This window comes from Polypterus senegalus, chromosome 13 (genome assembly GCF_016835505.1).
Source record: "Polypterus senegalus isolate Bchr_013 chromosome 13, ASM1683550v1, whole genome shotgun sequence".
NCBI classification, from domain to species: domain Eukaryota; kingdom Metazoa; phylum Chordata; class Cladistia; order Polypteriformes; family Polypteridae; genus Polypterus; species Polypterus senegalus.
The window spans coordinates 159839966-159858305 of NC_053166.1; the positions used below are offsets into that span (position 1 = coordinate 159839966).

Here is an 18340-nt window from a genome sequence, read left to right on the forward strand (position 1 = left end):
ACCTCAATCAGTCCTCATTGTATTCAGGGTTCACATGGAAGAACTTGATAATGCCGGTCATGTGGACTTCTGGCCTTTAATCCATCAATGTAAAGCCACAAAGACCGCTATGTCTCTTATGGCTAAGAGACCACAATGCTGCAGCTTAAGTGCATTAGCAGGAGACATCTTTTACATTTTGAAATCATTAAATCATAAAGCTTTTGAACTCCAACATATTTCTTTAAATTGCAACATAAAAAACAAAAACTGCAGGTCAGGATTCTTTTAAACACTTTTTTCATTACGAACACAATCAATTTTCCTAGCTTGTCATTACTCTTGCTTTCTGTACCCTTACTTTTTCTCATAAATCTCAGTGAACTTGAAAAGAGGCAGACAGCAAGCTGGGGCATCTTGCAGAATGCTGACGGTTTCAGAGCTGGAAGCAGAGAGGAGGTGAAGGTTAAGATGTTGGAATTTTTAAATTTCTAGAGCGTATGCACTTTATTGCTAAAAATACAATGTTACCTGAGGAGGGAGAGAGATTTATTAGTGCCTGTGACAAGAGACACTTGGATGCGTCTGCTTCCCATTTTGTAGCGATGTAACCCGCTGACAGCGCTGATCGCTTCCTGAAGAGTTCCCATCTGCACACTTGCACGGAGCTGGTAGTCAGTGTGAGGGCTCAGTTCCAAACTCACCACCTATATTTCAACCAAATTCTCTCATTAAAACATTTTAAATCACATTCTGTCCAATGAAATACTCATTTTAAACTATTCTTTACATGCACTCACTGGCCACTTCATTAACGCAAACAACTAAATCAGCCAATCACATGGCAGCAACTCAATACATTTTATAATGTGGACATCGACATGACGACCTATCCATCCATCCATCCATTTTCCAACCCGCTGAATCCGAACACAGGGTCACGGGGGGTCTGCTGGAGCCAATCCCAGCCAACACAGGGCAAAAGGCAGGAACCAATCCCGGGCAGGGTGCCAACCCACCACAGGACACACACAAACACACCCAGCACACACTAGGGCCAATTTAGAGACATACTGAAGTTCAAACCGAGCATCAGAATGGGAAAGAAAGGTCATTGAAGTGACTTTGAATGTGACACGGTTGTTGGTGCCAGATGGGCTGGTCTGAGTATTTCAAATACTACTCATCTACTAGGATTTTCACGCACACCCATCTCTAGGGTTTCCAGAGAATGGTCTGAAAAAGGCAAAATATCCAGTGAGTGGTAGTTGTCTGGAAGAAAATGCCTTGTTGATGCCATAGCTCAGAAGGGAATGGCCAGACCGGTTTGAGATGATAAGAAAGGCAACAGTAACTAATAACCACTTGTTACAATTGAGGTATGCAGAAGAATATCTCTGAACACATCAAACCTTAAAGCAGACTGACTACAGCAGCAGGAGATCACACCAGGTGCCACTCCTGTCAGCCAAGAACAGGCAACTAAGGCTACAATTTGCACAGGCTCATCAAAATAGGCCAATATAAGATTGGGAAAATGTTTCCTGGTCTGACAAGTCTCAATCTCTGCTGGGACACTTGGATGGTAGGGTCAGACTTTGGCCTCAACACCACCACAAAGCTCAAATCATCTCAAAGTTTTCGTGAACATGGCAAGGAATTCACTGTGCTTAAATGGCCTCCACAGTCACCAGATCTCAAACCTATACAGCACCTTTAGGACGGGGTGGAATGGGAGATTCGCATCATGGATGTATATCCAACAAACCTGCAGCAACTGCGTGATGCTATGTCAATATAGACCTTGAGGAATGTTTCTAGCGTCTTGTTGAATTTATGCCACGATGAATTACGGCACTTCTAAAGGCCAAAGGGAGTCCAACCCGGTACATCAAAGTGTACCTGATAAGGTGGCAGGTGAGCGTATGTAGTTGCACGAAAAGGCATTAGTACGTTAAGTGTCTTAATCCCTCACCATCTAGTCTGAATGATCAATTAAAGGAGGTAATGATGCATTGAATTTTATAAAATGATAAAGAACAGACACTGTACTAAGATATGTAATTACACATTATCAGCAAGCAGGAATCATGGATAAAAGAGTGACTCTTTTGTATTTAAAGTGACTCATTTTAGTCTACAGCTGCTAAACTGCAAACGATGCAGCCAAGTGCTACAAACGGAACCCAAACAACATTGTCAGAAGTGGCCAATGAACTTGCACACTCAGCTATAGAGCTGTGTGGTTTATCAGTACTGAAAAAGTACCAACAAAAAAAACCCCACCTGAAATCCCATCCCCTCAACATTGAAAAAAATGTCCATTTTGTTTACCTCATGAAACGATACCACAGGCTTTGATGTGATCAACACTTCATAGGAAGCCCCCCCTTACTTTGACAAGATTTGGACTTAACGGGAGTCACACACTTGTGCAGCACAAGAGGGAGACTGGAGTAAGACGGGTGTGGTTTTGAAGTTATCCATAATTTGCTTCAGATCCATTTTAATATCAGTACTGAGGTCTGAAAGTTAGTTAATAGATTTCAAAAACAAAAAAATGACTACTAATCCAATACTACCAAGTGTCTTGACATGGAAACACTATGAAAACCTCAGATATACTGAGTAGCCAGATTTGAACTCCAGGAGCTATGGATTCTCCGTTACCTGCCACCCCTCTTAAATAGTTTATGCCACGTCAAAAGTAAAATGTTATTAAGTCTCTATATAGCAAATAAACACTTTATTTTTGTAAACCATTCAATAATAAATTGTACCTAAATAACTGACTTTACAAAAGCAGTCTATGCAAAATGTGTGTATGCTGTCAGACCCCCAAGTATTTAAAGACAGATTGTGAAGCAAAGTGCTGAATATTCAAAATTTCAGTGGAACTGTAAGTAGTGGAGGAGAATCTTCTTTGTTCGGCTGCTCCTGTTAGAGGTCACCACAGCAGATCATCTTCTTCCATCTCTTCCTGTCCTTGTCATCTTGTTCTGTTACACCCATCAGCTGCATGTCCTCTCTCACCACATCCATAACCCTACTCTTTGGCCTTCCTCTTTTCCTCTTGCCTGGCAGATCTGTCCTTAACATCCTTCTCCCAACATACCCTGCATGTCTCCTCTGCACATGTCCAAACCAACACAATCTCGTCTCTCTGACTTGGTCTCCCAACTTGAGCTGACCCTCCAATGTCCTCATTTCCTGTCCCTCCTTGTCACACCCAATGCAAATCTAAGCATCGTTAGCTCTGTCTCCTGCTTTCTGGTCAGTGCCACCGTCTCCAACCCATATAACAAAGCTGGTCTCACTACCGTCCTGTAGACCTTCACTGTCACTCTTGAATTTAAATAATAACGGGCACCAATGAATTCCAGACATAATTGCTGATTAACTATTGTGAAATAAAAAATATATATATATATATATATATATATATATATATATATATATATATATATATATATATATATATATATATATATTAATTGTATTACTACCTTAACCAGTAATTTCTGCAATATCTTAACATTTAAAGACAAACAAAACCACAAATTCAGATATTCAATTTATTTTAAGCTTATATTTTATTTTCAATCACCCATCATTAGCTAAGCCAAACTTGAGTATTTACCGTATATACCCACGTTCTCCCACGGATAAGTCAGGGCTTGATTTTACTCTATAATTTTTGGTATTTTATAATGTCGGTCGTATAACTTGAATGCGGAAAATTGGTCCAAGAGATTATAATATGCTAATGCCCACCTGGGAGAGGAACCACGGAGCCCTCGGCCTTTTTACTTCTATGCATTGTGCCTAAGTGACCATACGGTAGTACTTCAACTATTCCGAAGCGACATTTTCACTGTTTTGTGTATCACGCACCCTCATACACCTTTATTGTTAGAGCATCCCTTATCTATGATGGAGCATTCGATCAGAAAATATGAAGCTGGTTTTAAATTTAAAGTCGCGGAAATGGCGAAAGAAATTGGTAACTGTGCTGCTGCAACAAAATTCGATGTGCCTCAGAAACTGATGTGAGATTGGAGGAGGCAAGAAGATGTATTAAAAAAAAAAATTAAGTGTCATTTTTGAATGGGTGTACAAGTCTGGGTCTGATTTTATGATCGATTTTTTTTTTTTTTAACACTCTAGTATATAAGGTATACAGCTTGTACAGATTCAATGGTAATGGAACTCAGCTGAAAATGACTTGGTACCCAACTTGCTTGATGGAGAGTTTCTTACCTGACCATACTTGGAGAACGCATCATGTAGGACCTGATGCAGTTCCTTACGGGACATTCTATAGTCTAGGTTAGTCACATGGATGTCCATTCCACTGGAAAAAGGATCAGGACACGCACTACTCAAAGTAGGGACAGCTGGAGAAGAGCGATTAGAGAGGGAGGGAGATCCACTTCTAATGAGAAGGGAAAAAATAAACAAACATGGCAAGTGAGAATACAACAAATAATAAGGGAAAATGTTATGCTGAAGGATAGCAATGACCAACTAAAAGCAGGATTAAGCAGACAGTGAACTCTGTGCTGCTACTAATAATAAAAACAGAGCGGTTTACCTGGAAGACCAGGAGCCCTGAGACAGTACCAGAGGGCTTGTTGTTCTTTGCAGGGTGAGCTTACTGAAGGCTGAAGGGGTGCTGATATGAAAACCAACAGAACCAATCGATGTCTTGTCTGTTTTCTCCACAGGGGAGTCGGTTATGCTACGTGGTGTTGAACAGTCACGTCTACTAAAAAAACAAATAATGACAGAGTCTACAATGCTATAGCATCACTTGGTAAAACAAACCAATTCGGCAAGCAAGACCAGAGTGCAAGATTTAATTTATATGCACCATAAAAAGCAAACTTCAGAAATCGTACACATTCCATTTTCAGAGACTCACCTCTTTGCTCTTGAAGATTGCTCCCCAATGCCTGCAGCACATTTGCTGCCCACAGAAACACTACTGGTAGGTTCCAAGTCTGTCTGGGGTGAGGGAGTCTCATTTCTTGTTTTCCTGTCCAGCTCTTTATTCAGTTTTTGTTTGGATTCAAGAGTGCAAAGTTCCTGGGACGTAATAAAGATGAGAACAGACGACAATTCCTTATAAATGGATGTCTTCATTTAAATACAGAAATGATGTTCACCATATCTGTCAGCAACCACAAAATAAAGGTGGTTCACTGCCCATCAAGGGGAAAAAGGGACTTTTCATTTAATTAGTAAATAAATGTAATGAACATTGAACTGAATTTTAATAGTGATGTAGCATCTATAATACAATATTTTCATATGGGAGAGAAGGCGAAAAAAGTGTGAACATAAAGGACCGAGCAAAAGCACGACCTTGTCGTAAACTCCTAAACTCAGATTTGAGGCGTAACTATTATAAAAAGGGTGGCTAATCATAGGCAATTAAGATCTACTGAGTGTGGTAAACTTTTAGGAGCACCATACTTTTGGAACGCAACAATTGCCCATCAGCTAAAATTGCACACCGTTTTTTGTTTTGGTTTTGTTTCTTTTTTATTAGGGTTAGAGGTGTGTTAAGGGCCAGTACCTGCAGGCTTTTAACTCGAATGTTCTTCCCTGCTGAGCCATTTCCAGAATTGGCACCTTTCCGAGGACTGTAGGACTGCTCATCAGTTGGATCTCCGTTGTTCTGGCACAGTCTTGTAGTACGGCCTACCCGCTTTGGGGATCTTGGCTTCTCTGCAGCCTGAGAGGAAGAAGAGCAGCTAGAAGATGCTGGGCCATTACCTGGCTCTATCTCGGGACCCACTTTGGCGGGGGGGATAAATGAAACACTGATCTTGTTCCCAAAGACATCTTCATTCTCCATCCGCTTGAAGGCTCGTTCTGCTGCATCCCGACTGCTGAAGCGGAGGACGGCAATACCTGAAGAGATGCTCAGTACTTTGCCACCACAGTTATCCGACAAACGCCGCAGCCTGTTGCTAACACTCTTCCCATCCCGGTTAGCAGGCAGGTTGTAGATGTACAGCAGGGTGTTACAAGGCTGGCGAAAGCAAACAAAAATTTGCTGCCCGTTTCTTGTTCTTTCTATATTGAGCACTTTCAGATTTTTGTATCATCACAACCTTACAAAGGCCGGGAAAGAAATTTAAAGCCAACTGCATGTGAAAGTGCTCTCTTACGTTTACCATTTTACATGCCTTGTATAATAAATTTAATAATGAGGCCTATGCATATGTACAACATATGTCAAACCATCTTTAAAATCTCAAAAAAAAATAAGTAAAAACACAAAACAATGTGAAAAATGTCTTTAGTATTAAAATAAAGTATATAAGACACAGTGCCAAATTCAAATTCTCCAAACATTCATACGGTATTAAATAATATCCTGAATGTACACCTGCACTCACAGACATCTCCCAGAACCTAAACAGACTTACCTGCACCTTAACCAGAACTCTTGGGGGTAAATCAGAGACAAAATCCTCAAAGGTTACGTGGGTGTTTGCATGTTGCAGAAGTGCATCAGATGCCTGATTCTTGTGCACCAAAATCACCTGAAAGCCATGCCTGTGACGGAGGTCACTCAGCTCACTGGCAAAGTTGACATCAGCTGGCAAAGGACAAGTAGAGAGAGGAGAGCAGGAGGTAGTTGAAACATTTGCTTTAAAAAAGAGTTAGACACATTCTAAAACCGTAAGCATATCCAACAAACCTAGCTGATTCTGCAATCAAAGCAGCAAGTAATTCAGAGTAGTTACACATTCTGTACATTATATAAAACCTAAAAGTGATCTCCAGTTTAGAAACCTAGGCTAGAATTACATGAGACTATAAAGTACAAGATGGCCAGATGAGTAATCACTCTCAACTACCTTTATAATGACTAGGGGGCTTAGCTCGCCAAACCCCCCTGCCTGCGCTACATGCCAGCCACTTCACACCTCTGCCGCTCACGTATGTGTATTTGACTTTCACCAAATAACAAATCTTTTAATTCTCACGGATTGGCCTCTTCATTGGGAAGAAACACTACTTTTCCCTGATGGCAACATGAATTAGATGATCTACAAGTCTCCGATTTATAAAGTTTAAATCCAAACAATATATTTGATTTCTTTTCGCTGTACCGTTATTTCACCGAGTAATAATTTCCGCTTGTTAGCGCTAATACGATCATTACTATCACTTTTTTTGAAACTTTCAAATTTTAGTACTTTCATCATCTCTAACCTGCTCTGCATGTGTATTGCACCAACGTTTCTGAACCTCTTTACGACATTCTACTTTGTCATCTACATTTTATCTTTTATTTCCGGCCCTGGGCCCGGTAAAATCTCTTGGCACAAAGTCTCATCTCACAGGACTTGAAAGTATCTCTCTGAAAAACTCGCGTCTCATCCCAGACTAAAAAGGCTCGGCCCAGGATTTTTTTTATACAATAGAGAGATATTTATTCATATAGCTGTCATCATACACAATTGCATCACAAGGTGAGCCATACGCAATAAAAACAAAAAACTAAACGTCTACTTGATTATGTTAACCACTTTTATAAGTTATTCTGGATAAAATGTTGGATAAGTAAATGCACGTAATGTACGTGTAATTTCAAAAAGTAAAACATACATTTTTTTAAAAAAGTATATAAAATAAAACAGATTAAGCGACCTGCATATGCTTTTTATTGTTTAGCTTTTTCTTGATATTAACCTAACAACGCTCACTGTGCAGAAAATTGAAAACTATTTTTTAAAAGAAGAGTACTGTAAGTCACTTTGCATCTCAGTTAAATAAATATCCTTCAGGCATTTAGAAATCCAGCGCTCCTTTAGCAACCTACCGACTTAAAATTACATTTTCCTTTTTTTTTTTAGCTTTTCCCCCCCAATGTCCATGTGTCACCAGGCCTGTTTAGTATAGCATACCTTACATTACCAATATCAGGTGAAAGGCAGGAACCAACTAAATCTGATCTGCATTCACTCTCCAATAACACTAAAACACAGACACACACTCTTAGATGAGGGAAAAAAAAACTGAGCTAAACAAAAACCACAGAGACACTGGGATAAAGAGCAAAGCCTTCACAAGAAATATCTGAGCAATGATTCAAACTTGAGACTTCAGAGCTGTGAAGCACAGGGAATAACCACGGGGCCACTTTACTGCCCATTCTTATGGCACACAAAGTGCATTTTTATTCATTCTTAAAATGGGATGACTATCTGTATAAGAAATTCTCTCAAGGTCACACAGGGAGTTTATGGTGGAGACTGTACCAGCAAACTTGTGGTCTGAAGTCTAAACACCATACTGCTTGTTAAGTTTAGCATAACCAAATATTGCTTATAAAAATGGTATGTACAGCTACTCACAAGACACCAGCACCACGGTAGCTGGTGCAGTGTGTGTATCCGCAAACCGGCGCAGGCTCTGCCTCAGCTTGTCATCGGCAGCATTCTTGGCAGTGGCGTTGATGTGGGCCACAGTCACCTAAAAGAAAAAGGAAAAGTGAGCGAAGTACGAATGCCACAATCTGATTCAGACAGTATGAACAAAGTTGCTAACTACGCTTACCTGGCTGTTGTTAAGCTCCTGAATAACCTCCTTGTTCTCTTTGCTGATGTCACAGACACAAATGAATTCTGCTTCCCGGTGTCCTTTAAAGAATCGTTCACGAATCCGCTGCACCACAGCCATTGCAGAACGGCCACTTGGGACGGAGCAGTTTTCAATATCCCAGAACACGCCAATTGGAGGCAGATTCTCCTGTGCACTAAGGTCTGGGGACCCTGAAGAAGAAGAAGAAGAAAAAAAGTAATTATAATTTGCTGGAATGTGACTCCATCCTAATTGCTATGCTTGGAATTTCAATCAATGCTCAAGGCATCTATTCACAATATATTGTTAGATACACTTTATTTAAAAAAATAAAAAAAACAAAAAAAATTGTACTTAAAAAAAACATTACTATCATAAGGCCTACTGGATAACTAAAACTTCACAAAAATGGATGTCTAATACTTTTTTGCTGTACTTTTTAAGGAAACGTCACAATTCACCAAAAAAAGGGAAATTTTAATGGAACGCATTTATTTCATACAAAGAACATCACAATTACTGCAACACTAATCATTTCACACACTGTCAATGAACTATAAAAACAACAATTAAAAAAAAAACTACTGTAACAATCTATTATTATATGAACAAGGTACAACTGACACCACTGATGAAATTCAGTAAATCATCGAGCCAACTGTACTTGAACTGGCTGCACACAGAGGCCAACGCTAACGCTTGCAGGCTATTCTAGTGCAGCGGCTGAATCCCAAGGACAGTGATGCTGCAGTGCAGCAGGGGGCGCCAGTGGTCACAAGCTGGCTGCTCAAGGAATTCACGGCACAGACTGATCAGCTCTGGCATGCTGGCAAATTGCACTCAGAACCGACTATAGCCAGTTGTGGCGTTCAACAAAAGTATGTTGCCAAATATACTCGGCTCCGGCGTGCTGCCAAATTGCAATGGAAACCGACTACAGCCGGTTCCGGTGGTTTAAGGGTTCAAGCAGTTTATCCTGGTCTGTGGTAAAGTATTTTATCTTCACATCAACTAATCCTGGACCAGAACTGATTGTCCAATGACACTTATGAGGTGGGCGGTGGGACCATAGAGGTACCTTTGTTGCTACTTATTGTGGGACTAACCTCTCTTGCTGGCTTTTGGATTGTCCTTTCAAATGATCAGAGAGACCAGTAGGGAAAGACCCATGGAGAACACAATACACCGAGAAGTGCTCCAGGGCTCCTTCCTTGTGTTCAGCCATAACTTGGCATAATTCCTTTTCCATGATGCTGCCAATATTCATCATAGCCAGTACCCTCAATACATTAGGTACATAGTTCAGAGTCCCACACTTGTTTACTGGTTTGCACTTCGTTTTGCGCCGTTTCGCATTATGTCTCAAGGTTCAGTGTCTTTTCTTAAGCGAGTGAAACTGCCCTCTGGGATGATAAAATACTCCATACACATAGAATTAAAAGAATTCACAGGATGAAATTCTGTTCCCCTGTCATTACATGCTAGTAAAGCTGTTAACTTCAATCACATTTTGTGATGGCCCCAACTGGGAGTTGTGACCTATTCCACATTTTAAAGAGACAAACTTTATAAAAGAACTAATGGCATCTGCCAGTTCCCCTGACTAATGAATGGCCTTTGTTACCTACTTATGTAGAAAGGTTGAAATTTAAAAGTACATGTCACATAGAGTATAGTCCCCCCCCCATTAAAAATCTCAACCTATAAAACAGCGTGCGTCTCAGTTCCCTTTTCTGTATATTCATTATTGTGAATTCACTAATAACACCTTTTTACAAGGCAAAACAATTTCATAGCAAAAAAAAATGTCTTCCTAGTTGTGAAAGTCTACAAATGCCTTCAAAATTTGAGTAATAGCAAAACACAAAGTACACCCAAAATCTGAACTCATCAGAACATCCCAGCCAAAAAAAAAAAAAAATCTATTCTTTCTCTTTACCATATTTTTGTGTTTCTTTGCCAAGACTTGATCCCAAAAGCAGCACTCCATCTGCTGCAGTTCCAGGTACTCCACAACCATTACACATGGGGATAGGTGCAGACTGTGCTGATGGAGGGGGAATGTTGGGCCATACTTTCACAGAATCCGAAACTTGTGGTCTGGCAGGCTGGAACACCACAAATAAAAAGCAAACTGAGTCAATATTTGCCATTTCTTGCAGGTTCTAAAAAAACAAATGGAGTCAATATTTGCTGTTTCTTGCAGGTTCTAAAAGTCGTTAAGTAAGTCATTTCACTTTACTGCCAGGTAGAGGCAACTATAGACTAAAGAATTACCATTTTTTTATGAATACAGTTTCCTAATGATGACAACTGTAATAATATAACCACCCAAGGAAGGAAAAACAAATAATAAAAAGCAACTTTTTTGTAGTGCAACAACGGATCTCTTGGTAAGACTTGAGTAAAGTTGGACTATAAAACTACTGATCTTGATTAGTCACAAATCTTCAAGGCAGCAGTGTATGTATGCAAAAATCCCTTTTCAGCAGCTTAATCTGTTCACAAAATCCCAGAATGGATGCTCTAATGAATTCAGCCTAATACACCAGCCTCAATCAGTCATTTACGATTATGAGATGCCAAATGTTATTCAGCAGAGACTAATATATTAAAGCCTACATAGGTGAGCAGCTCGGTTGTCTTGGTTGACACCTTATCAAGTTTACATCTCTGTGAGCAAATGGGGGACCACCTTGTTCTTAAGGAGATGGACACTCAGAGTGCACCATTGTTAATTTAGGTTGCCATACTGCAGCTTTGTTAGTTACTTACTCAAAAACAGCACCATGGCAATTACTGCAAACCGTTTCTTCTTCTTCCTTCTCCTTCTTCTTGCTGCTCCTGTTAGGGGTCACCACAGCGGATCATCTTGTTCCAAATTTCACTGACCCTCGTCTAATCTGATTTTCTTTTCAATATCCTGCTGTGGTACTTGGTAACATTGTTATGCTGCCAAGTTTAGAACATATATGCCCATGAAAAGTGACACTAAGAGACATTTAGATGCCTTAAAGATTCCATCTGCTTCTTGGTAAACTTTTCATAAATACTTAAGACACCACAGAATGGCCATGAAGGGAACCTGAATAGTTTAAATGATCACAATTTGGGTCAGCTTAGGACTGAATGGTTTCCTCTCATTGGTCAATTTTTTTCTTTTTCTTATGTTATTCTGTTATAACTGAACGTGACCCCACAAAGGTTTGTTTTTTTTATTTTTTAGCAATGTTAGCTTGTTTCCCTGCTCCAATGACAACTGGCCATTTCTCAATTAAAATGTTATGGTAACCTTATACTGTCAAGATTAGTTAAATCGCTGACATTCGTTTCTGTGTGATTGTTTAGTTAAATGTGTGTGTTTATATACATCAATGTTGTGCTGTTTATTAATGTATATACAGTATATTCACAGCTACAAAGCATTAACTGTAAAGGGTCTGAGCCTGCACTCAGTTAACAGCACGATATAAAAAATAAACTGAATTATATCCAGTGTTGCTCTCCTACATGTTTACTACTCTTATAGCAAGTTGCACTGGGCAAGTGTAATGTGAATTTCAACTGTCTGCTCATGAGATTCTCGTGCGTTTCAGTTTCACCCGAGTTACTATTCAGATTAACAAAATGTCATTCATTTTAGAGAAGAACTTATTTAAGCTGCAGCAACGTAGGGTGGCTATCAGTGCCAAAACACTTTAACAATGTAGACTTTTAATCATTTGTTAATTGCTTGTTAGCCATGTCATATGAAATTATCTTTTAGCTCAATGAGTATTTCTATAGATTTTTTTAAAAACATTTTGTTAATTTTATTAAAATCAAATAAAATTCCACACAAGCAAGTTAAGTTTAAAAAAACTAGGTTCGAAACAAATCGACCCCGACCCATGAGACAGAGTGCTTGGTTAGCAGAGTAAAACTTTAATAATTGTAAAAATATGTAAATAAAGAAATGACTAAAAATACATAGATATAAAAAAAGAGCGTAGAGAATCCGCTTCTTGAATTTAAATGCTGATTCTAAAATGTTATCGGTTAGATCCTGCCAAGTTTTAAAAGTTTTGTACAGATCCTCTAAGTGAGAATTCGATTTTTTCCACTTTTACATAATATACTGCTCAAAAAAAATTAAGGAACAAATTGAAAACACATCAGATCTCAATCGGGAAACAAATCCTGCTGGCTATCTCTACTGAAATGGACTGATATGGTGATGTGTGAGAAACGAAAGGATGGAAATGAAAATGATCAACCGACAGAGGGCTGAACTCAGACATCCCGAAAATCAAAGGTAAAAAAATGATACAGCAGCAACAGGCAGGCGAGTCCATTTTGACAAAATGTCATTGCAGCAACTCCTAATGGACGTCCTAATGAGATGATGTATGGTGTCCTGGAGGGATCTCCTCCCAGATCTGGACCAGGGCATCACTGAGCTCCTGGACAGGCTGAGGTGTCGGATGGACCCAAACAATGTTCCACCCAGAGGTGTTCTACTGGATTCAGGTCAGGCAAGTGAGCCTGGTGGTGGTGGTGGTGGTGGTGGGGGGTTGGTTGGGGTGCCGTATGGGCAGGGTGTTGGCGGCAGTCAATGGGATCAATTCCTTCATCCTCTCGCCACTTGAGGCTGGGCATTGTTGGGCACCAGGAGGAACCAGCATTGGGTCTGACAATGGGTCCAAGGATTTCATTCCAATACCTAATTGGAGTCAAAGTGCCATTGTCTAGCTTGTAGAGGTCTGTCCCTCCATGGATATTCCTCCCCAGACAATCACTGATCCACCACCAAACCAGTCATGCTGAACGATGTTATAGGCAGCATAACATTCTCCACGGCTTCTACTCAGGGTGAACCTGCTCTCATCTGTGAAAAGCACAGGGGGCCAGTGGTGGACCTACCAATTCTGGTATTTTATGGCAAATGCCAATTGAGCTCCACGGTGCCAACCTAGTGGACGTCAGGCCCTCATGCCACCCTCATGAAGTCTGTTTCTGATTGTTTGGTCACGGACATTCACACCAGTGGCATGCCTGCCAGAGGTCATTTTGTAGACTCTGCCAGTGCTCAACCTGTTCCTCATTGCCCAAAGGAGCAGATACCGGTGGGTCCAGCTGATGGGTTAAGGACCTTCTACGAGGGGCCCTGTCCACCTCTCCTAGAGTAACTGTCTGTCTCCTGGAATCTCCTCCATGCCCTTGAGACTGTGCTGGGAGACACAGAAAACCTTCGGTCAATGACACATATTGATGTGCCATCCTGGAGAAGTTGGACTACCTGTGCCAGCTCTGTAGGGTCCAGGTATGGCTTCATGGTACCAGAAGTGATACTGACCATAGCCAAATGGAAAGTTAGTGAAAAAACAGATGAGGGGAAAAATGTCAGTGGCCTCCCTCCACCTGTTAAACCATTCATTCCTGTTTTGGGGGGTCGTCCCACGGTGCACTAGAGGGGCAACAAAAGGAGCTGAAACTGATTAACAAGCCGCCCCGCTACTGAACTGACCAGATCAATGGCCCACAAGTTTCACTGACTGATACTATACTCTGATTAAAAAGCGTTCCTTTAATATTTTTGAGCAGTTTATATAACATTAGTTATCCACCGACTTAAAAATGGTGAGTTAGCATTCTTCCAGTTAAGCAAGATAAGAAGAGCCAATCGGAAGGAGATTGAAGACTGCAAAGTAGTGACAGGGGAAAGTGTAGTTAAGCAGCATTGGATGGTGGTCTGTACGATGACACTGGAGATCAAGAAGAAGAAGAGAGTGAGGGCAAAGCCAAGGATCAAATGGTGGAATTTGAAAAAGGAAGACTGCAAGGTTGAGTTGAGGGAAAAAGTGAGACAGGCACTGAGTGGCAGTGAAGAATTACCAGAGACAGTTGGAAAACTACAGCAGATGTAGTAAGGGTGGCAGCAAGAAGGGTGCTTGGCGTGACATCTGGACAGAGGAAAGAGGAAAAGAAAACCTGGTGGTGGAATGGGGAAGTACAGTAGAGTATACAGAGGAAGAGGATGGCAAAGAAGAAGTGGGATAGTCAGAGAGATGCAGAAAGTAGACAAGAGTACAAAGAGATAAGGCTCAAGGTGAAGAGAGAGGTGGCGAAGGCTAAAGAAAAGGCGTATGATGAGCTGTATGAGAGGTTCGACACTAAGGAAGGAGAAAAGGACCGATGGGCTAGACAGAGGGGCCAAGGTGGGAAAGATGTGCAGCAGGTTAGGATAATAAAGGATAACGATGGAAACGTACTTACAAGCGAGGAGAGTGTGTTGAGCAGATGGAAAGAGCACTTTGAGAGGCTTATGAAGGAAGAGAACGAGAGAAAGAAGAGGTTGGATGATGTGGAGAGAGTCAATAAGGAAGTTCAACGGATTACCACGGAGGAAGTAAGGACAGCTTATGAAGAGGATGAAGAATGGAAAAGCCATTGGTCCAGATGACATACCTGTGGAAGCATGGAGGTGTTTAGGAGAGATGGCAGTGGAGTTTTTAACCAGATTGTTTAATGGAATCTTGGAAAGTGAGAGGAGTGGAGAAGAAGTGTACTGGTGTGCCGACACTTAAGAATAAGGGAGATGTGCAGGACTGCAGTAACCACAGGGGGATAAAATTGATGAGCCACAGTATGAAGTGATGGGAAAGAGTAGTGGTAGCTAGGTTAAGAAGTGAGGTGATGATTACTGAGCAGCAGGATGGTTTTATGCCAGGAAAGAGCACCATAGATGCAATGTTTGCTCGACGATGTTGATGGAGAAGTTGACAGAAGGCCAGAAGGCGTTGCATTGCATCTTTGTGGACCTGGAGAAAGCATATGACAGGGTGAGGAGAGAGGAGCTGTGGTATTGTATGAGGAAGTCAGGAGTGGCAGAGAAGTATGTAAGAGTTGTACAGGATATGTACGAGGTAAGTGTGACTATGGTTAGGTCTGCGGTAGGAGTGACGGATGCATTCAAGGTGGAATTACATCAGGGATCAGCTCTGAGCCCTTTCTTATTTGCAATGGTGATGGACAGCTTGACAAACGAGATTAGACAGGTGTCCCCGTGGACTGTGATGTTTGCTGATGACACTGTAATCTGTAGCAATAGTAGGGAGAGGTGGAGATATGAGAGGAGAGGAATGAAGGTCAGTAGGAATAAGACAGAATACATGTGTGTAAAAGAGAGCGACATCAGTGGAATGGTGAGGATGAGGGGAGTAGAGTTGGCGAAGGTGGATGAGTTTAAATACTTGGGATCAACAGTACAGAGTAATGGGGATTGTGGAGGAAAAGTGAAAAACACAGTGCAGGCAGGGTGGAGTGGGTGGAGAAAAATGTCAGGAGTGATTTGTGACAAACGGATATCAGCAAGATATAAATGCGCAGGGCACGGTGTTACTTCCCCCCGACCCTGCCCGACTGCTGTGTCTGTGTATAGGAGAACGGCAGATCCCTCTAAAATAAATAACTGCGCTGTTGCTGTTTCAAGCTTAATAAATCTGGTGTTGCAAAAAGTACTGAGACTCAGCTTTGAGTTTTCGGGTGCAAGACGGGGACTCGCACGTCACAGCACAAACACACACACGTGCAGTCACAATGCTGTAGTAAACAGTATACGCTCGTACGGATGTTGACTATATGAGTGATGGAGTTAAGGCTCTAGAAACTGCAATTAATTACATTGAGCAACAAGAAGAAGCTACAGGAATCGACATAATGATGCTGCAAAGATGGCGAGACTTGACAGCAAAGAAACGGCACTCGTCAGGAAAGCAGACTATGATCAAAAATGTCTTTAAATCATCACAGGACTGAACTTTTTAAGTACAGTACATATTGTATTTAACTTCAGACAGTTTTATAATGAAGTTCATTTTTTCAGTTAATTTATTCTGTTTTGTTGTAAAACATGATTATTAGGTTCGTAATGTGTAAAATTATAACACAGTTTGACGTTTTAATAGGCTTTTTCTTAACACCTGTCATTATCCAAAATTTTCGCTTATCCGACGTTCTGCTGGCCCGTTTATGTCGGATAAGCAAGACTCTACTATTGAGAGAAGGATGCTAATGATAGAGCTGCCAGGCAAGAGAAAAAGAGGAAGGCCTAAAAGAAGGTTTACGGATGTGCTGAGAGAGGACATGCAGGTGATGGGTGTAACAGAACAAGATGTAGAGGACGGAAAGATATGGAAGAAGATGATGATCCGCTGTGGCGACCCCTAACGGGAGCAGCCAAAAGAAGAAGACGACGACGACAATACAACAGTAACTGAGGGAAAGGAAAGTCATTGCTACTAAACAGATCAATGAGCCAAATGAGGCCACCTGGAAAAAAAAACATCAACATATTGAAAACTAAGCAAAAACAAAGCACAACTACTCATGAAAGAAGAAAATACCAACCTTCCTCAAGCAGTCTCTACAGTAGTGAGTGCCCTTCAGAAAGAGTGTGTGCTCAGCATTCATGTGCAAGGGATTGGCACAAAGGAGTGTGGTGGTAGGCAGATCATCATGTGTGGAGTACAGCGGCTCCAACCTAGCCCCTGGACCAAATTCTCTTTCACAGGAATAGCAACCAGAGTGTGCCACATGGCCACTATGAGAAGGGAGTACTCCAGAGGACAATGGCAAGTGGAGACTGGATTGGCCGAAGGAGCTGGATTTAGAGGAAAAGGGATGCAGTTGACTTAGGAGGCCTGCACAGCAGGGTAAATGCTGCTGGGTGCCAAGAGACTGAGATGATGCTCCAGTATGGTGTGGCATCTCACAGCCTGCTCCATGAATCCGAGGGTAGGGGTCTCTCAAAGAATGGAGAGGGGGGTTAATGGTAGAGCCCACCTGACAGGTGATTGTGCCAGTGGTACTGCCGTTTAAAGTGTCCAGAGGTTTGTTAATGTGCAGTGAAACTCCACAACCAGTACCACCACCGCCACCAGTACTACTACCACCACCAATATTGTTGAAAAGGCCAGCATTGCTGCCACCATGCTGAACCTGTAGGCTCCCCTCACAGTGAGCACACACGCTTACTTGGGGGCCATCTGGCTGCGGGAGCAGCTTTCTTGGGGATTCCTGCTGGGCTGACTGAAAGCAGGAAGCGGGACCAGGGATAGAAAGAGCAGGAAAGGGATTAGAGGCAGCATGGTGAGGAGGGGGTGGGACATCCTTCAGTTCCAGCACTGGTTTTCTGTTTTCCATGTAATCTGTCTGTGAAAAGCAAAAAAAAAAAACAAATACAAAAACGCATTTAATGTATCTTTGAAGTCATAAATAAGATTCACTATTTCTATCATCATTTGATTAAAATAAATACTCGACACATTTCCTTAAGCCTGTACCATGTAGGACGTGGAAGGGAAATCATGCAACCTTATGGCATCCAACATTCTCCAAAGCAAAACAAATATTGATTTGACAGCAAGTCACCCTGAGTTTACAATTACAATTTGTTGACAAAACCTTTAGCTTTTCTGCTCATTGCCTAATATTTCCAGCTTTATCTACCTCACCTAGGGTGGTCTGTAGTGATAAAAGTCGTCCTACTACTGGATTTTCATCACTCAGAAAATATCAAAAAGAACTGTGGAATAGGATTTGAACCAAAGAATTCATAAGTTGTCTCATCCCAGTGCATTTCAAACTTCCAACTGGGTGCTTTATGAATAAATATGTGAGGTTTATGAGACCTATTTAAAATAAAAATAAAAAAAAAGATAAAATACCCGACAACACAGGACACCTAAAAGCTTTTGGTATATTGGTTACCATACCT

General features: G+C 41.2%; 1 protein-coding gene across 7 annotated transcripts in view; it reads right to left on the reverse strand.

The window, feature by feature from the left end:
* LOC120542699 (meiosis regulator and mRNA stability factor 1) overlaps positions 1–18340 on the reverse strand; it is a 66286-nt gene that overhangs the window by 30266 nt on the left and 17680 nt on the right. For 3 of the 7 annotated variants that reach the window (XM_039775319.1, XM_039775317.1, XM_039775318.1), the window contains exons 3-13: positions 16972–17775; positions 10523–10691; positions 8560–8774; positions 8358–8475; positions 6420–6592; positions 5561–6019; positions 4904–5067; positions 4574–4747; positions 4240–4414; positions 511–686; positions 341–421 (exon numbers count right to left, since the gene is read on the reverse strand). In XM_039775319.1, the coding sequence (XP_039631253.1) occupies positions 341–421; positions 511–686; positions 4240–4414; positions 4574–4747; positions 4904–5067; positions 5561–6019; positions 6420–6592; positions 8358–8475; positions 8560–8774; positions 10523–10691; positions 16972–17775 (2708 nt within the window). Of the gene's footprint in view, positions 1–340; positions 422–510; positions 687–4239; positions 4415–4573; positions 4748–4903; positions 5068–5560; positions 6020–6419; positions 6593–8357; positions 8476–8559; positions 8775–10522; positions 10692–11358; positions 12361–16971; positions 17776–18340 lie in introns of those variants that run through there. The other 4 variants (XM_039775320.1, XM_039775321.1, XM_039775323.1 and 1 more) reach the window with 4 other exon arrangements.